General features: G+C 36.1%; 2 protein-coding genes across 2 annotated transcripts; one reads left to right on the top strand and one right to left on the bottom strand.

Moving 5' to 3' along the window:
- Window positions 1-4,178: 4,178 nt before the first annotated feature.
- Window positions 4,179-4,999, bottom strand: LOC115992062 (auxin-binding protein ABP19a-like). The gene has a single exon (XM_031116104.1). The coding sequence runs from the start codon at window positions 4,959-4,961 to the stop codon at window positions 4,329-4,331; it is 633 nt and encodes a 210-aa protein (XP_030971964.1). The 5' UTR covers window positions 4,962-4,999; the 3' UTR covers window positions 4,179-4,328.
- A 5,526-nt stretch (window positions 5,000-10,525) lies between these two features.
- Window positions 10,526-12,938, top strand: LOC115988876 (growth-regulating factor 5-like). Its single transcript, XM_031112501.1, has 4 exons — window positions 10,526-11,019; window positions 11,195-11,702; window positions 11,792-12,135; window positions 12,573-12,938. The coding sequence occupies exons 1-4, from the start codon at window positions 10,824-10,826 to the stop codon at window positions 12,578-12,580; spliced, it is 1,056 nt and encodes a 351-aa protein (XP_030968361.1). The 5' UTR covers window positions 10,526-10,823; the 3' UTR covers window positions 12,581-12,938.
- Window positions 12,939-21,438: the final 8,500 nt, after the last annotated feature.

The following is a 21,438-nucleotide window of genomic DNA, read 5'->3' on the forward strand; positions in this document are numbered from 1 at the left end:
CACTCAACTCGGGTAAGATCCATTCTTACACATTTACTTGACTATCATTCTTACACTGCCCTTACTACACTGCACGAGCCTCACACCTATCGTAAGGCTTCCACTGACCCTTTATGGCAGATTGCAATGAAAGAGAAACTTGATGCATTATCTAAAAACCATACTTGGGATTTGGTGACTCTCCCCCCTGGGAAATCTGTGGTTGGTTGTAAGTGGATCTACAAGATTAAAACTCGCTCTGATGGGTCCATTGAGCGCTACAAAACTCGTCTTGTTGCAAAATGTTTTACACAGGAGTATGGAATTGATTATGAAGAGACCTTTGCTCTGGTTGCTCGTATCTCATCTGTTTGTGCCCTCTTAGCTATTGCTGCTGCCAGTAAATTGGACATTTTTCAGATGGATGTCAAGAATGTATTCCTTAATGGGGATTTAAGTGAAGAAGTTTATATGCAACCTCCTCTTGGTCTCTCTGTTGAATCGAACAAGGTTTGTCATCTTCGACGTGCAATTTATGGCCTTAAACAAGCTCCATAAGCTTGGTTTGCCAAATTCAACTCTACCATCTCTTGCTTGGGTTACATGGCCAGTCAGTATGATTCTGTCTTATTTCTTCGTCGCACTGACAAAGACACTATTTTACTTCTCCTGTATGTGGATGATATGATCATAACTGGTGATGATCTCAGTGGCATTCAAGAACTCAAGGATTTTCTCAGTCAGCAGTTTAAGATTGAAGATCTTGGACATCTCAGCTACTTCTTAGGTCTTGGAGTCACTTATTCTACAGATGGACTTTATATTACTCAAGCCATGTATGCCTCTGAATTCTTGTCTCGAGCTAGACTCACTGATAGCAAGACTGTTGATACTCCAGTTGAGCTTAATGCGCATCTGACTCCCTCAGGGGGGAAACCGTTGTCTAATCCCTCTCTTTACAGACGCTTGGTTGGCAGCCTAGTTTATCTCACTGTCACTCGTCTAGACATTTCCTATGCTGTTCACCAAGTGAGCCAGTATCTGTTTGCTCCATGATCAACTCACTATGCTACTGTTCTGCGCATTCTTCGATACCTAAAGGGCACTCTCTTCCATGGTCTTTTCTACTCTGCTCAGTCTCCTCTTGTTCTCCGTGCATTTTCTGATGCTGATTGGGCAGGAGATCCCACTGATCGCAGGTCCACCACTGGTTATTACTTTCTTCTTGGTTCTTCACTGATTTCTTGGCGAAGTAAGAAACAAACTCATGTGGCCCGCTCCAGTACTGAAGCAGAATATCGTGCCCTTGCTGATACCACATTTGAGCTTCTTTGGTTACGATGGCTTCTCAAAGACTTAGGTGTGTCCACATCCTCTACTACTCCTCTTTATTGTGACAACCAGAGTGCCATTCATATTGCTTACAATGATGTCTTCCATGAACGGACTAAACACATCGAGATCGATTGTCATTTTATCCATTATCATCTTGTCCATGGTGCTCTCAAGCTGATCTCAGTCTCCTCTAAAGATCAACTTGCAGATATCTTCACCAAGTCATATCCTAAGGGACATCTTCGTATTTTGGTTGACAAACTCAAGTTGGTCTCACATCCACCTTGAGTTTGAGGGGGGCTGTTAATGTGTATTAGGGTATGTGGGTTTTATGCCCACCTTACTTACTTGTATAGCACACTTACTTGTACTGCACACTCTGCCTACTATATAAAGGCACTCATGTATATTCTATTACTTGAAAAATACAATACAATTCATTCAATATTTCTAACATTGCCAAATTTAGCCAAGCTAAGGTCCAAGTGAGGTGAATAACCACATGAAGTCATGTTCTTGTAAGTTGTAACATATTCTCTGTTGTCAATGGATGCTTCTTTTTATCCCTTTTCATATTTCTTAGGAGGTGTTTAGTTGTATTGTTTAAACAACAATTTTCGTTGTTTAAAGAACATAACACATATTTCCATAATACTTTTTTACTCACACATATTTCCAAAACACTTAAATAACGTAAATAGAACAATATTATTAAACAGACCCTTAAGGATATCTTTTTTTGTCTTGTTTTGATAGTCTTTTTATTTTTAAAAAAACAATCATAATCATTAATGTTTTGCTTGACTAAGAAAGTAAATTATGGCCTTATTGGTAGCAGTTCAAAGTATTGTTGTTTAAAATGTGAAAATTATAGTTAAAAAAGTATTATAAAAACACATATTTAAAATGCATGTGTTTTGGACCATATTTCAAATAAGTGTATTTAAAATAACCGAGAATGTTAATGTTTTTTTACAAAAAGTTGAACTTGTCTGACAACTACTGTACACTTACTAATATTTTAATTACTATTTAATTCTACCATATTACCGTTAGACTATCTTCCACGCTGCTCTTTACTTCCTCTTCTTCCAAATCCTCTTGCTCATACTATTAGACTTAATCTTCTCTGCTCATACCATCAAACTTGAACAATAATATTTTCTGCTCATATCATCAAACTTGAACAATCCAAACTCAAACTCAACAACCAACATCAAATTTCACAACTCACAGAACAACAATAGCCACATCAAATTTGTACCCAATAACCAACTCTCACCACAACAACTATTTTTACATCAAATTTGTACCCAAACCCACGGTACCCACATCAAAATTTTGCAACCCACTCAACATCAGCTACACCCAATACTCATTATCAACCAAATAAAAATGGGGAAATTTTAGTCATAGCCCCCCCCCCCCCCAAAAAAGTATATATAATAATAATAATAATAATAATAATAAAGAAGCTAAATAAGGGGAAAATAAAAAGGGACAAAAAGAGGAATAAATGGCACTGGTGGCTTCAGCGGTGGTGGACCTCTCGTGCGACTTGGTTGCCAGCGGTGGAAGGCCAATGGGTCTCAGCCATGGCTTAGCCCAGTACAAAGAGAGCAAGATGATAGAGGCATAGAGACAAGACTGCTATGGAGTTGGGTTTCAAAAAGAGATGAGGGAGGGATGGAGCTTGGTTGGCTTGGGATGAAGAAGAAGAGAGAGCAAAGAGGGACGTGGGACAAGGCTGTGGGAGAAAAGAGAAAAGAGAGAAATAAGGTTTTTAACTTTTTATATATGTCAGATATGCATGGGTCCGATGAATTTCAAAATATTTACAATAACATCATTCACATTGCTGCTCAGCTTGTTTAGTAAGAGATATTTAGTAAAGTTATTTAAGTATTGTGAAAATATGTATGATGAAAAATTGTTGTGAAAATAATTGTTATGTTGTTTAAACAACAATACCAAACAGACCCTCAAATACTTGAAAACTGCTATGAATATGTATTTTCAAAATAATAGTGTTTAAACAACTTAAATTGAGAACCATAATTCATATATTCTTAATTGAAATGAAACATCTCTTATCAAACACACGTTTTGTAAGGCTAATATTTAGGAGGTGTTTGATAGAGGAGTTTGAGTAATATTGTTTGGGTGTTTTTGATATACGTGTGGATGAAAAAATGTATAAATGTATTTAAAATGCTAAAAAATTACTTAAAATGCCCTACCAAACGGGCCTAAACACTAAAAGTAATTGTTTAAATATTCATACCAATCACACACTTAGCCCCCACCAAGTCCCTGCTCCCAAAAAAAAAAAAAAAGATAAAACACTAGCCCCACAAAGCATAGTATACATCTTTACATAAACTGTTTTGCAATAGAGGCTTGTGGGGACAACTATAAAATGATGACAACTAAGGGACAGTGACAATTTAAAAAAAAAAAAAAAAAACTTATAAAAATTTCAGCACCATTGTTCATTGAAATGCGTAGAGTTTTCAGCCAGGATAACAAAAAAGATTACGATGTAGGCTATTTCTGGCAGCATTTGATGCACTTCAATCAATAGTCATGCCAAGGGGTCCTATACAGTTTACACATAGATTATTATTCCTCAATATTTGTCCTTCTTCGAAACCTCAAATTTGTCAAGTTAATCGAATTGCATTTCAGAGTAAGGTGACAGATTGAAAGACATGCAGACCATATAAAAAGAACACTCTTGCTAAAAAATGGTATATGCTCAAGATACGTGATTGTGCTATATCTGAAAACGTGCATTATTCAGATGCTATTCTAGGTATTTGGCATTGTAAAGCACATGCATGATATACAAACACTAATTGGAAATTTTACATTTGAATACGTTTCATTGAAATAATGATGATATATATTTTAAAAGAAATCATAGCTCAAAGAAGTAAATCACACTAGTCCAATTACTAGAAAATACAATGAGAATGGAAATGATCAAATGAACAGTAAATGTCTTGTCAATCCTAGCCAGTGCCACCAAGAATAGCCTTGAGCTTCTTGACTTGGGCATCGTCAAGAAAAGTGGTTTTCTCCACCAATGCAGAAGTTAAGTTGTTGCCAAATAAAGCAAAAGCCGTTATTTGGAGGCCAGGGTTTGGACTACTGAGGCTAGCAATAGCAGTGGCTGGTTTCCCACCAGCATTTGCTTGAAAATGCAACAACCCTTGTGGGAAAACCATTATATCTCCCTTGTGAACTGTCTTCACGTAAACGGAATTAGCCGATGAAATGAATCCAGCAGTGATAGAACCATGCAAAACCACTAGAACTTCAGAAGCACCAGGGTGAGTATGCAATGGAATAACACCACCCGGTGCTAGGTCCAGGCGTGCTAGAGAGAGACCAAGCCCATTCACGCCGGGGAATTGAGCTACAAATGCAGGGGTCACAGCAGCCTTTATTATGTTTGAGGTGTTTCCAGCCTTGGCTAAGCCAGAAAACACAAAGTCATCAACTGTGACCTTAGCTTCAGTTTTGCAAGGATAGCCTGCAGGGCCATCTGGGCCTTTCAGATTTGCAACACAGAAGTCTTGAACTAAAGCATTGGTGGAGGATAAGAGGATAAAGAGGAGGAAGAGAATTTGATGCATTTTCATGTCTATTTTCAGTTTTTGGAATGTGGTATCTTGATGGGTTTGTTTAGTTTATATAGAACTTGTACATAGATGGGGACAAAAATTATGGTCATGCCGAAGCTGGCTATATAGTGACTGATGAATAAAAGAGAGCCACAACTTCAATTTTGTGAAGCTTTTTGGCTATTGAGAGTCCTCTTGCGTTGGACAAATGAACAAGAAGTCACTTGATTGAGTTAAAAACTTTTGGCGATTGGAGAAGACATTGATTTTGGCATTAACAGAGTTGAACAATGACAAGAATGACAGAGAAGGATGGCCCATTTAGCATGACTAGTTGGTAATTCATTGCCTCATTTGTCAAAATTTGGGATTGCATGACTTGCTAAACCAGCAATTAATTGTGTCCTATGTACTGGCAACTTAATTCACTCCTGATCCTTGATATGTTAGTCTTACATCACATTATTCCTTAAATAACACAGACATTCCTGGCCTGTATTTTATGTAATGCAATAGGTCTAGTTGCCAACTACAGAAATGTTAACCTCAATGATTTGAAACAGCGTAAACGTTTCAGCGTTAAAGTACTTTAGAAGAGTCCAATAAAAGAAACTTATCAAATGTGGTCCAATAGCACATGGGAAGAAAGAGAGGAATCACATAATCGGACAATTTGACAGCTACAAGTATTGATTATCCAAAAGTCTTGCTGTCCTTCAAACAGCAACCATGGAAGTAATGTGTGGACTGTAGGAATCGCCCTCCTGCTACGATTTCTTACAATAGCATGAGTGATGAGCACAGCTGTAAAAAAGAGAGCAAACATGAAAGTTTACTTAAGTTGTGGAATTGAGTGATGAGCGGAAGCTTGAAAAAGAGAGAAAACACAAAAATTTATGTGGTTAAATTTAACGGTCTACATTTATGAGTACACAATGAAAAACCCTAAATAGCTATATATTGATATTTAACACTTGAATTACAATGAATTCAATATAAAGTTTATATATTAGAGAGTCTTAAAACCCTAGGCTAACCATATGCTAATTCAAGATTACTTTGTTTATTCTATAAGTACATGAGTTTACTTGGTTGGGGACACTAAGCCATAATATGTATATTATTATGCATTTATAATTTACACGTATTATTTCTATAGTGGAAGCTTTCCAGTTTATTTGGATCAGTACTATTGCTGTTTATGGACCTCAATACACTGCTGGTCCCCAAAAGATGCCAAATTTGCTTTATATGGACTTCAGTAAAAGTTTCAATAAACCATTATCTTGTAAAAGGGTTTTCCTGCTTGTCTTATAAGTTGGGGCAAGACTCAACATGAAGAAACTTCAGGCCAATCCTAAAAGCCTCAGACAAGAAGCTAGCATTCAAAATTATCTTTCAGCAATCTATGTTGTTAAATGTCAATACATGGTTAACAAAATTCTTCAGAAACCATATTCATTTGGTACTCTTGGTGCTTGGAAAGGAGATATGAAACCTGAAGCTAGTGCCTTTTCCTACTTTTTGCCACCGCCCTTTGGCTTAAAATCTGAAATTAGAATATATATATATATATATTAAAAGCACTTTCCACATAAAGCCCCCTCTTCAAGTCATCATGGATAAGCTTATTAGGGGCAGAGTTCTTTGTGTCCAATGTACTGTAATTCACCAGACTGCTTACATGGATCGACCGCACTACAGAATGATTACGGTTCCTTCAAAACTACACCTGATGTAAATCTTGTAGAAGTGAAAAAGCATGGCTGATACCATATCGATCATGTTCAGTCACCCTGCTTTGCATTTCATGTACCTAAGTTTAATTAAAAAAACCAATATATAAAGGAAATGGCTTCATCCTTAGATATATACATGTTGAAATATTAAAATGATAAAGATGAATTATCCACCAAAACCCTAAACTTCTTCTCATCGTGACCCTAAACCTATAGCGAGTCCCACTTTTTAAAATTATGCCATGAGGATTCCCGCTTTTTTTTTTTTTTTTTTTTTTAATAACTCTTAGTTACCATGAGGGATGAGGGTTGAACATTGAACATTTCAATTAAAAAATATCAGTAATAAGTACCAATTAAGTCATATATAAGGTAAAAAAATGAATGCTCTAACCAATAAACTTTAAACAAAAAAAAAAAAAAAAAAAAAATCATAGTCCAAATTTTTTGGAATTGGTTATAGACTTTTAACAAATTAGTCAGTGTCTGTCATATATATTATTTTTCTCTATTCTATTTTACCTGTAGTCTATTCAATAACTTTTAGAATGAATGACATTTTTTTTTTTTTTTTCTGTTTAAAAGTAAGGTAAAGAGTGAAGTCCTAGGTTTAAGACCCACTTAGTGCTTACATAACTTACTAATCAAAAAACAAAATGAATGATCTGCTACACTGTTATTTGAAAAATGTCCCACTGTTATTTGAAAATTTAAAAACATTTAGTAATTCTTCATAAAATAACGGACAAATGATCTGCTACACTGCTATCCCAATATCAAGTAAGACTACAATCCAAAAATGTTTCTCTTCCCTTCACCACCCCCACCCCACCCCACCAAAAAGAAAAATAAAGAAGAAGAAAAGTGATTTCTTGTATTTGTGAAATCCATAAAGAGAAGGGAGTTGATAAGTATCAAGTTCAATTATCCAAAGTTGGTGGACAGTTAGGTTCCCACCTCAGAACTTTTATTACAAGTACTTCAAATTAGAAAGCCTTTATTCAACTAGAAAAATTAGAAAGCATTTAAGAATGCATCACTCCTTGAGGGGGTGCTGATCTTAAGTGATACATCATTTATGAACTTACAAAATTATCAAACCAATATGTACTACTAAATCACAGACTTGGATTGTCTGAACATAATGATAGGTGCAGCAATATTTTTGCTGCACTGTATATGGGTCATTCACTCTACTCTTAAAACCGCTGAGAACTTAGCTTCTAGATTAGTGGTTAGAGGTTATTGTTAGTTGTTAGACAGCCATCTCCCTTCAATTGTTCACAGCAAAATGGATGATTAGCTGATCACACAGTACTAATCCGATATATGATAATAAAGATATAATATTTGATCGGATAAAATGCCATGGAGTTGTTTTTTGCTTTTTTGTTCATGAGTTCATGGCATCATATGTTTTTTATTTTTTATTTTAAATAAAGCGGTGTCCCAACATTGGTTAGACTATTTGAATCCTACTTATGAAACATTTTGAAAACCCTATAAACTAATAGTGTGGTGAAAGGAAGTTTTAACCTCCTAATTTATAGTGCATCATTTATGTTAATATAAAGCGGTGTCTCAATATTGGTTAGACTATTTGAATACTACTTATGAAACATTTTGAAAACCCTATAAACTAATAGTGTCGTGAAAGGAAGTTTTAACCTTCTAATTTATAGTGCATCATTTATGTTAATATAAAGAAGTGATGTTTCAACATTGACTAGACTATTCTACTCATGCTTATGAGATATTTGGAAATTCCATAAACCAATAGTATAATGGAAGGAAGGTCTAACCTACTGATTTACAATGATCCTTTAAGTTTATTGAGTCTACCACTTAGCTATCTGATAGGACCCCTGAATCTAAATTATGAATGAAGTGCATATGCATAAAATTGTATGGATTTTATTTTAACAAATTTATGGATTTTATTTTAGCTATTCTTTTTTTTTCCCCTTAAAAATGTATGGATTTTATTGAAACAAAAAGATGCACAACTACAAAGCTAATTACATCAAAGCAGAACCTGCTAGCAACATTCTGCTGCAAGCAAGTTGACAAGAAGCTGCAAGATGTCAATCCATCAAGATACAGAATACAAAAATTAATCCTATACATAAAACAATACCACTCTATAAGTTAACAAGAACTAAAGCACTTTTTACCACCATTACAAAAAGAAAAAGAATTAAAGCCCATATTATATTGCAGCCTTTTATTTTAGCCAAACCAACACCACTTTTTTTTTTTTTTTTAATCTCATTTTTGTCCAAGCATGTTCCAAAAGCTAAACCCATCGAGTCACACAAGTTTGTCACTGACCCACTGCTCCAGTCAAAACCATCTCAGGTGGGCTTTAGACCTGCAGCGTAAAACTGCACCCAGTCTGCCAATAAATGCTTCACAAGGAAAGATGACTATGACTAACAAGGAAAGAGATGTGCTCAAAGGAAAGATAGTTGAGGAAATTTTTGGGTTAATGAATGTAAGGCTGAGTTAGTTGAGGCAAAATAAAGAAGTAGGGCATGTGTGGTGGAGCAGAGTTTTCAGAGTGGGAACAGTCCTCACCTCAGAGTGCACTTCCCTGACACCTCCTGCTAACTTTGAAGAAAGCAAGAAAAGTGCTTTCAATTGCAAACAAACAAATGAAAACCTCCTTCTAACCAATAGTCTCTCACTTGCACCGTCCTAGCATCATCAGTGTAGAACTCAGAAAATATATGTCTAAATAACTAAATTGCCCTTCCAAGTTCCACCTCATCACTGTACTTTACCTTTTGAAAAGGGTAAACTTTCATAAAAAAAGAATAATATATATTAGTATCATATTCTTGATAGCCTTTTTATTGGTAAATTTAAAGGGTAAAAAATGGTCTAAATTCTCTCAGATATAGAATTTCATACCAACTAGACTTTGGGGATTTATTTAGAATATAAGAGGAAAGGGAAAAAAAAGGAAAAAGAGGAAAAAAAAAAAAAATTGCTTAGCTTAACAAACCAGTTTCTCTTCTTAAGCCTGTTAACAGTCTTCCTCTCCTTCCATTCCTTTTTTTTTTTTTTTTTCCATTATCCAAACTAAAGGGGTAATGTCTCATCAGACAGTTGCCTAATAATCTGAAGTTTAAGGTTGAAAGATTAAACACATTAAGACGGAATACAAATACACATTAATTATGTATTAATAAAATCACAAATTGAATTATTACCTTGTTCTTGTTACTTCCACAATAACTGGTATGTTACTTCCACAATAACTGGTAAATACAAATAAAACAATAAATTTAATGATAAAATTTTTCATAACTTATTAAGATCGATGAGTATTTGTTACAATAATCATAACTTAGTTTTGCCTACATTACCATGAAATAAAGATACCACCATCATATTACAAGAAGCTGGGATTCCACTATCTACCTCACAGTTTACTACATGGATGATGTGAGGGGACTCTGGGACCTTTGGGAGGAAAAGTAAAAGATAGAAAAGCACCCATCTCTCAATTTCATGACACATTTACTCAGCAAAACAAAATGACGAATACAACTCCAAAAAAGAAAAGAAAAAGGAAAATGGCAAATACAACCTTCTACCACTTCAAGTTCCGGTATCACTAGATTACAAAAGAGATTGCTATATCCACTTCAAAATTTTACAGCTTCATAAAATCACATGGCACTTTTTTACAGCAAGTGCAAAGACCAAAATTAGATTTGAATTAAATTTTCTTTTACTTTGTACGGTTGTTTATGAATTTCTGTAAAGATGTCAGAGACAAGAGCAGCAACAAAGACAGCTGCAGAGCAGAAGCAGAAGCAACAGAGGTGCAGTCATAATAAGAACAGACTCACTCAGTAACTCAGGAGAGAGAGAGAGGAATAGAAAGAGAGAGAAGGTGTCAGCAATATCATCAGAGCCATTAGTTTTATCCATGTACAGAAGATTCTGCAACCAATGGACTCTGCAAAAATACCCTTTAAAACTATCAGCCCAACAGGAACAAAACCTCTCTCTGTGTCTCTGAAATCTACCAAGTTGTTGTTGATCTTTCCCTCTTCCTGTTCTTCTTGTTCTCCTTCTTGGTTTTTCTAGAGATTAAAATTTCCTTCTTGTTTCTCTCTATTTCAAAAAAATGATGAACACAAGTGCAAGTGCAAGCGCAAGAAACAGGTCTCCTTTCACAGCAATTCAATGGCAAGAGCTTGAGCATCAAGCTCTAATCTTCAAATACATGGTTGCAGGGACACCTATCCCACCAGATCTCCTCTATAGTGTAAAAAGAAGCTTGGACTCTTCAATTTCTTCAAGGCCCTTCCCTAACCATCCCAGTAAGCATGCAAAGCATATTCTCAATTTCTCATAGTCATTCATATACACTTTTTGCAGCTTTACTTTTAAAAATTATAATAATCTTTAAGTGCTTACTTTTATAAAAACTATTCCTTTTATTTTTTTTGGGTGCCAATGAAAATGAACAATTTTTGTTGGGGTCTGTGGCTGCAGTTGGCTGGGGATGTTTTGAGATGGGATTTGGCAGAAAAGTAGACCCAGAGCCAGGAAGGTGCAGAAGAACAGATGGGAAGAAGTGGAGGTGCTCAAAGGAAGCATACCCAGATTCCAAGTACTGTGAGAGACACATGCACAGAGGCAGAAATCGTTCAAGAAAGCCTGTGGAAGTTACATCAACTGCAACAACAACAACGACAACAAACACCACCACCAACAACCTTTCACCACCTATCCCATCAATCAACAGAAACCTTTCCATAAACACACCCACCACCATTCCCACAACAACAACAACACCAACGAACTCTTCTTTCTCTGTCTCTCCACTTTCTGATACATATCCTCAACACCATCCTTACCATGATTCCACTGCTTATCCCTTCCTTTATTCACATTCTTCCTCTTCAAGACAACCTCTTTCTGGTTTTTTACCTCAAAATAACACTACCCATCAGCTATTTTTGGACTCTGGATCCTACTCTCAGGCTGATAAAGATTACAGGTTTTTGTAACACAAACAGGCTAGCTACTTTTTACATTTTTTTTTTTTAATCTTCTGCTTTAGTTGTTTTTGACTGTTATTTCAAACAGGTGTCTTCATGGAGAAAGAGAGGGTGTGGATGAGAGAGCTTTCTTCCCAGAGGCTTCAGGGTCTGCCAGAAACCTACCTGATTCATACCAGAGATTAACAATGGGCCCCTACAAAGCTTACTCCCACACACAGTTTCAAAGCCTTACTGATAGTTCAAAACCTCAGCAGCAGCAACAAGACCAACATTGCTTTGTTTTGGGTACTGATTTCAAGTCACCAGGACAAGTTAAAGCTGAGAAAAAACCTGAAATCCACAAACCAATGCACCAATTTTTTGGAGAGTGGCCACCAAAGAACACAGACACCTGGCTTGATCTTGCATCAAATTCAAGAATCCCTGCTGGTAATTTCTCTTCACTAGCTTGCATTAGTTTATTTATTTTTATTTTTAAATGACTTTTATTAATAAAGAGGCAGTTCCTTATTTCACTATTATTAGATTCATTAACTATTGTTTTACAGTACTTCTAGTTTACACAACATTCACATTTTATAAAGCCAGATGCCACATATTTATTTTTTAAGGATGTCCACACTTAACTCCAAGTGTGTAATAGTGTGCAATAATCATTACTCTAATAGATTTCTCCTATCCATTATAAACTTGCTTATTCAATTTTAACAATGCAATACATATGAGAATTATATATATTCAAGTAACAATGTTTATTGATGAAGAGGTAGTACCTCATTTCACTATTATTAGTTTTCTCTAGTCTTGCTTCTTGTGCCAATCTTTGACATCTCCATTGTCACTTATGTAATTTGTTTTTTGTGCAGATGATTGAAAGTCTCATAATAGTGATACTGGTTATTTTGATCATGGCCAAAAGAGTCCTTGGTGTTGGTGGGGTCAATATCTATAACTTCTTGTGGTTAGGGAAAGCTTTATTTAGCTAAAGGTTGTTGGTGAATAATGTAGGGTCACAACAGGATTTCTGCTCTTTTGCTTTTCTTGATACTTATTTTCTTCTTCCTCCCCTTAAAGAAACATGTTTGGGATTTGTAGACTTGCTTGTTTGAGTGGAAGCATCATGATTTGCTTTGGGGTCCCTTAAATCTAAACTGTGTAGTAATTGAAGCACCTTTCATATGGGTTTGTGCTTTATGGTTATACCAGTTAATGTACGTGGACCCGTCAAATAACATGTGTGCATTAACTTTTGCTCAAATATACACACCGTATGGATGGACCCTTTTGTGCTCAGAACTACTTTGCTTATTCAACAAATTGCTCCAACACAGCCTCCATACTTTTATTATTACGGAGTATTTATCAAATGCTAAATCTCATTGAAATTCTAGATTCCGCTTTTTTGTTCACTGCTCTGTGATTTGATTTCCCTTGGTATGCCAGTCACTAAATGAGCATTAGCACTGCTGTCTGCGAAAGTAACATTCATTTAATAGACATTCTGTGATGATCACTGTAGCTTCTTACATGAGGGATCTTGCATTACTGTCAAAATAATGTTATTATTTGCACGCGCGCGCGCACAAAAAAAAAAAAGAAAAAAAAAAAAGAAAAAAAGAAAAAAAAGTAATCAACTAGGAAATTATTGTTTCTATCTTTGTATTTGTTGCCAACCTCATCCTCTATAGTGCTTAGAGTAACCTTATTCTAAAAGTTTCTTATTCTTCTTCTTCTTTTTTTTCTTTTTTTTTTTTATTTACAAAATTGAAATTTTCAGCCTTAAAATTTTTGGTAATTTGACATTGCTTTCAAATATTTCAGAATTTGGATCCTTACTTCTAACTTCATGAATTATGTATTGTTTCGTTTAAGTCATTCTGTCGTGTGGTGAGGTGTTTACAATGCAAGCTAGATATTGTTTAAGGCAATTTAAATGAAGCTTTTTATATTTAAATTTTAATTAAATAAATTTATTTAATATTAAATAAAAAAATGTTAATTTGATTAATTAAATACATAATTCGATGATTTTTCAAAAAAAAAAAAAAAATGCATACTTTGATGAATAATTACTAACTAAACCATGGTAAGTTATGAATTAAATACATAATTTGGAGACATCATTAATTAATGATTGAAACAATATAGTTTTGAATGAATATGATTGATGAACTTCAATAACCTAATTAATGAATCTTTGAAATGCTTTATTGTGATTGTTAACACATTACTTGTAATTCGTATGTAGTAAAAACTTGCAATATTGCTAGTATTCTAATATCACTCATAAACTAAAATTGTGCATAACTTTTTTATTTTTTATTTTAATTATTACCATAAAATTTGAATCCTTTTAATCATGGTGGATGGGGCCTTTTCTTTATGACGGCCTGGCACCTTTTTGTAACAGGGGGCTTAGGCCTAGGCCTAAACCTTGGGTGTTTGTTTTTTTTTTTTTTTTTTTGGTAAACTGGAATTCAATTAAACAGCAAAACTAAAGGGCAGAGGCAACATCAATGCCTATTCTGTCTGAATACAGCCCACATCTATCTGCCTCAATGAGAGGGATCAAGTCCACAGGCGGACTAGACAGCAGAACAAAATTTACAGATTGAAAGAGGCCTAATCTAGATAGCTTGTCCGCGCACGAGTTGGCTTCTCGAACGATATGTCTGATATGGCACTGAGGAAAGAGAGCAATCAGATGTTTACAATCGTCAAAAAGAGGGGAAAGTATAGTGTTAGCAAAGGCCGGGTTATTGAGAGCATCAACTACTGCACTAGCATTCAATTCAACCATGACAGATTGAAGATTCAACTGGTGGCAGAGCTGAAGGCCATCCCGCAGCGCCCAAACCTCAGCTATAAAGCTGTTGGTGTTCCCAATATGTCTCGAAAAACCTCCAATCCAGTTTCCTTGCTCATCCCTTATCAATCCTCCACAACCAACAGCGTTCAAAAGATTAGAAGCCGACCCATCTGTATTTAATTTCACACAACCTGTATCTAATTTCACCCAACCTGTATCTGGTTTCTCCCATCTGATTTGTCTAATCATTCTAGCTTGGTTCCCTTTAGGCCAACTGATGCACAAGGCATATTCTGTGGCTTGCATGATGATGCTCTTGACCAAATGCGGATTTGCTCCTTTGCCTTTAAAGACCGCTTGGTTGCGTTGATTCCAAATAAGCCATATGGCAAACGGAAACAAAACATTCCAGGGGGGATGATTCGAAGAGGACAGCCTCTTTGGCTTTGTGTTGGAATTTAGCCATTCATTGATTCCCTGTAAGAGAAGTTAGGATTGTTGCTTTGAGCCCCAAGATGGTGCCATGTTGGTTTAACCACATTGTAGTCTCGGAGTGCATGGAGAATGGATTCATTTGCTTCATGACACATCGGGCAGGAACCATTTAACTGCATGCCTCTTGCTACCAAACAGTCTATCACACCTATGGCCTGGTGAAGGCACTTCCACATAAACATTTGGATTTTTGGAAGGGTAGACAGCTTCCAAATCCACGTGCCATCAAAGGTGATAGTGTCCTAGTAGTCCGAAGCTAAGAGGTAAGCACTCCTAGCATCAAAACCCCCTTTAGGGGAGAATTTCCATGCTAGTTTATCCCCATTTCTTGCAAAGATGGGAGTAGGAACAACCTGGACAGAGGCCTTAATTTCTGGGGGAAAATCAAATGGAATAGAGCTCCAATCCCAACCACTAGGAGTGCACACATCTCTGACTTTTAAGTTTCCAGTCTCATGGGGGAGGGGGCCTTGTAAGAGATTCCTTAAAGGGCCAAGATCTGACCAGCAATCAAACTAGAAATTCAGCTCGCTGTTGTGGCCAGGCACCCATTTAACTCCCTTTTTAAACACCTCTTCCCCTTTTCTCAACCCTCTCCATGTGGGGGAGCAAGCAAGTCTAGCTGCATTTCTGGAATTAATGTGTTGTCTAGTGCAATACTTCAGCTTTAGGACTTTAGACCAAGGAGCATTGCCTTCCGTATGCAGCCTCCAGTTGAGTTTGGCCAAAAAGGCTATATTTCTGCCTTTGGCTGTTTGAAGACCCAATCCTCCTTGATTTTTAGGTTTGGTGACTTTGCTCCAATTAACCCAGTGCATTTTTTTGGCTTGGTCAATGGTCCCCCAAAGGAAATTCCTGTTCACCTGGTCTAATCCATCTAGGATCTTGCTTGGCAATAAGTTGCATTGCATTACATAATTAGGAATAGTGGATGAGGAGGATTGAATAAGAACCATTCTACCCGCCATGGATAAAAGGTTTGCTTTCCAACCCGCGAGTTTTTTCTTAACTCTATCTAGGACAAAGGAGAAGTCTTGCCTACAATTGCCTGGATGCTTAAGTGGAAAGCCCAAATACTTTCTCAAATTAGAAGTTGGGGTAAAGCCGAAACTATTGGACAAAGCTTCTCTTTGCTCCGAGTCTACATTTGGAGAGAAATAAACCCGGGACTTTGCTGCACTTATAGTCTGACCCGATTTAGCACAAAAATCATTAAGAACTTCCCTGATAGCTAAGCAGTTCTTCGGGTTAGCATGAGCAAACAGTACCAAGTCATCCGCGAAGAATAGATGGGAAAAAGGCAACCCATTCCTAGAGGTTTTGACTGGGTTCCAGCTCTTATCCGCACATTTCAGCTCTATCAAATGGCTCAAAAACTCCATGCAAATGATAAAGAGATAAGGGGAAACTAAGCTCAAAATGACGTCAATATTTCAAAACTTCGTCATTTTAATTTCTAGTTTGTAACCTATATTCTTAAGGTTTGGGATAATTTTGTTTTTTTCCTCTAAAATTTCAAATTTTAGATCTATTAAACAACGTAATTTTGAGTCTAGGTCGCACTTAATGGATAGTGGACACCAGATCTTGGCACATGGAGAGGAGGTATTAAATCCAAATTATATTTATGTTAGGGAGATGAATCCAAAAAACCAAAAAAAAAAAAAAAAAAAAAAAAAAAAATCCCAAACTTAATGGGTATAAATTGCAATTTAATCAATCATTTTTAGGAAAAAGTGCGCTAACTTCCCTTAAGGTTTTTTGTTATCATACTCGCCTCCTCACTAATTTGAAATAAGACACTCAATTCTCTTAAAATACAAATTATTTACAATGACCTTCCCTATATGACCAAAAAGAGGTTTTACAAAATGATGAATTAGTTACTAGAATGAAAAGGGTTTCCAGCCCACAAAAATGCTGAAAATTTTAAACGTGCATTCTCTTAAAAGATATGCATCTCCTGTCAAGAAACCATTGGGCCCAAATTGTCTTAGTCAAATATGAAATATTATTATACATAAAAACATATATATAAATGACATGACATAGTTTGACTGAGGTTGAACCTCGCTTTTTCTTTTTCTTTTTCTTTTTTTTCTTTTTTTTAATTTACTGAAAGAGGTAGAGACCTTAAAAATTTTATACTTCTCATTTTTCTAATTCTTTAAATGGTCCTTATTTGAAAACCATAACATTTACTATCACCATCTTAGCATCTATGTAAATTATTGATGTTATAAAATCGAGTCCAATTATTTCAAAATAAGTTGATAGGATTTGAGAAACTCTATTAATTTACTATCACCATCTTAGCATCTATGTAAATTATTGATGTTATAAAATTGAATCCATTTATTTCAAAATAAGTTGATAGGATTTGAGAAACTCTATTAATTTAAGTAGTCATGTTAACAAATGCGCTTAGGGCAATTGTTAATAGACTATTTTTAAAACGTTTTAATACAAATTTTATAGGGAATGCAAAAAGCTGTCTAAAAAAATCAATTTCATTTTTCTTTTTCAATAGACAATTTCTAAAAATAGTTTCTAAACCAATATCCTTAGAGCATCCATTAATTTTTCCCTAATTTAAAAACTTTAGAGGGTCTTAATATAATGTTTTATAGGATGTCATTAGACACAAGGAAATTAAAATAGTTTTTTTATTTTTTATTTTTTTGAGTTTCACTAATATTTTAATTTATTTGTCGTAGCTATATCCCAAACACACATGTGATATAAATTAAAAACTTGGTAAATGCAAAGTCTACCAAATTTAATCTGAATATGTTGAATGAGTAGTTCCCTCTTTGAATAAGGTATTCATATTTTGCCAAAAATGTACTATGCAAAAAAAAGATAATTAACTTCCATAAAGTCCTTTTATGATCCTATTTTTTTCACATTTCGTCACCAAACAAACTATCACTTATTAAATACTAACATAGAGAAATAACAGCTGCTACGTAAGTTTAGAGAAATTTTTAGTGGATATGTCATTGATGACTTGATTTAATGATGGCTTGATTTACTTCATTTAAGCTTGAGTTTAAACCATCAGTGTACGTAGTAAGTAACTATTAAATTGAAGTGTAAACTATAAAGAGTTGGGTGAGAAAGAAGACTATCTCATTGTATCACTATCACCTCCAATTAATGGAGTATTCTTTCGATAGTGAGTTTGTGACCTACCCTTAAAACAAATTTCATCTACCCTCGTTCTCCCAATTAATTACTCTGAAACAAAATAATTCCTGTTATTCTTTAATATATTTAAGAGTGTATTTGAATGAGTTATTTTTCATTAGCTGATTTCATCTAAATTAGATATGAGAAGCATAAAATACAGTTATAAACAAATGGTATAAATAAATTCATGTTTTAAATTAAGGGATAAAACCCTTTTTCGTCCCTACATTTTTACACGATTCTCACTTTGGTCCCGAATTTTTTTTTCCACCGTTTTTAGTTTCTATCTTGAAAAATGCGTCTCGTTTTAGTCCCTGACATTACATTAAAGACGGAAATTGCATAGCTGGCAAACGGAAAAAATTAAAAATATTAAAATAATGCACCTTGTGTCCACGTGGCTTTCCACGTCAGCCCCTAAATTAAAAAAAAAAAAAATTTATTAATTTTAACTAAATAAAAAAAGTAAAAATAGAAATAAAAACCAAACCTAGTAAAACAACAAATTTCAAACCCAGCAAATTTAAAACCCAAAAAGAACAAGATCAACAAAACACAAACCTAGCAAATTTAAAACCCAAAAAATTAAATTCAAACCTATATTCCGAAAATCTGGATTTGATTTTTGTGTTTGATGTTTTGTGTAAATTCTAACTAAATGAAAAAAAAAAAAAAAAAAGGAAAAAACTGAAATAAAAATAAAAACCTAGAAAAGTAAGAAAATTCAAAACCCAAAAGGAGAAAGAGAACAAGAACAAACCCAGAAAATTTATGCCACTGTCACTACCAAACCTCCATACCCAAACCACTGAGATTCATACCCAAACCCACTACCGAGCCACAAACAACCATTAAGATCCATACCCTTCAGTTTTTAGAGACCCACACAAGACCCAAGATCCATAACCCTTCAGTTCTACCAAGCCACAAACCCACCAGCTAAACCAACCCAACAACCACCGAAGCCAACCCAACCACCCTCGAATCCAACCCAACCAACCCATCAAATCCAACCGACCCACAACGAGCCAAGACCACCCATGGCGAGCCACGACAACCCCAACCACGGCAACCCACGACGAGCCACGACCACCTCACCCACGGCGAGCCACGACTACCCATGAGATTCATACCCAAACCCTCTAAGATTCATACCCAAACCCACTACCGAGCCACAAACAACCACTAAGATCCATACCCTTCAGTTTTCAGAGTCCCGCAAGACCTAAGATCCATACCCTTCAGTTCTACCAAGCCACAAACCCACCAGCTAAACCAACCTAACAACCATCGAAGCCAACCCAACCACCATCGAATCCAACCCAACCAACCCATTAAATCCAACTGACCCATAACAAGCCAAGACTACCCATGGCGAGCCACGACCACCCCACCCACGGCAACCCATGACGAGCCACGACCACCTCACCCATGGCGAGCCACGACTACCCATGAGCAGACACCGGACCACGACGATCTGAATCCCACCTACCTAAAGCCTCCATGCCGATCTGTGCCACGCCGATCTGAGGAAGAGAGGAGAGAGCATGGGAGAAAGAGAGAAACTCTGAAAGTGAGAGGAAGAGAGAGAGAGTGAGATTAAAAAATAATCTCGGGGTTTTGAATTTTTTGTTCTTGTTCTTGTTCTTCTGGGTTTTTGAATTTTCTTACTTTTCTGGGTTTTTATTTTTATTTCAGCTTTTTTCCTTTTTTCTTTTCATTTAGTTAAAATTTACAAATTAATTTTTTGTTTTTAAAAAATGACGTGGCATTTGTGGGTATTATTTTAATATTTTTCATTTTTTCCGTTTGCCAGCTGTGCAATTTCCGTCTCTGATGTAACGTCAGAGACTAAAACGAGACGCGTTTTTCAGGATAGGGACTAAAAGCGATGAAAAAAAAAAGTTAGGGACCAAAGTGAGAATCGTGTGAAAATGTAGGGACGAAAAACGGTTTTATCCCTTAAATTAATAGTGTAGGGTTAAAGGCCCAAAATTATATATTGGGCCTTGGGCCAGGGCCGAGGACGTTGGTTGATCCAAGGGCAAATAGACAGTAGTGAGGAAATTAAATTTAGAGTCCCATGAATATATGGCAAATGGAAAGGTTGGGAGAGGTGGTTTGAGGGGGAGTATCTCCTCGGATCAGCGAAGCACAGGCCAAGTGTATATCCTATTGTTCAAAGTGACCTTCTAGGAAATTCCACTGATAGGGACGTGCATCATGAACGTACAAGAGGGATGGAAGCCTGGAAATATCTAAGGAAAGGTTGTTGTCACCGCATTAAATACTCTACAGCTAACTTTCTGACTGCATTAATGTAAAGAAGACCACTGAACAGAGCTGCCATGGCTATCCCAACTCACAGAGGGCCTAAGGGGGTGTCTAATAGGACAAGTACTCAAGTAGTAGTTTGGATGATCAACAAGTGTATGATTAAGATCGTTCAAAGGGAACTATATAACACAAAAGATCCTCCATGGAGGGGTGATCGGAAATTTGTAAGAGAAATAGGAAATTCCACTGATAGGGACGTGCATCATGAACGTACAAGAGGGATAGAAGCCCGAAAATATCAAAGGAAAGGCTGCTGCCACCGCATTAAATGCTCTGCAGCTAACTTTTTGACTGCATTAATGTGAATAAGACCCCTGAACAGTGCAGCCTTGGTTATCCCAACTCACAGAGGGCCTGAAGGGGTGTCCGATGGGACAAGTACTCAAGTAGTAGTTTGGATGATCAATAAGTGTAGGATTAGGATCATTCAAAGGGAACAATGTAACACAAGAGATCCTCCATGGAGGGGGGATGGGAAATTTTTAAGAGAAATAGCAAATTCCACAGATAAGGACGTGCATCATGAACGTACAAGAGGGATGGAAGCCTGAAAATATCTAAAGAAAGGATACTGTCACCGCATTAAATGCCCTACAGCTAACTTTCTGACGGCATTAATGTGAAGAAGATCCCTAAACAGTGCTAACTTGGCTATCCCAACTCACAAAAGGCCTGAGAGAGTGTCCGATGGGATAAGCACTCAAGTAGTAGTTTGGATGATCAACAAGTGTAGGATCAGGATCATTCAAAGGAAACTATATAACACAAGAGATCCTCCATGGAGGGGGGATCGGAAATTTGTAAGAGAAATAGAAAATTTCACTGATACGGACGTGCATCATGAACGTACAAGAGGGATGGAAGCACAAAAATATCTAAGAAAAGGCTGTTGCCACCAC

Source organism: Quercus lobata, chromosome 5 (assembly GCF_001633185.2).
Source record: "Quercus lobata isolate SW786 chromosome 5, ValleyOak3.0 Primary Assembly, whole genome shotgun sequence".
NCBI lineage: Eukaryota > Viridiplantae > Streptophyta > Magnoliopsida > Fagales > Fagaceae > Quercus > Quercus lobata.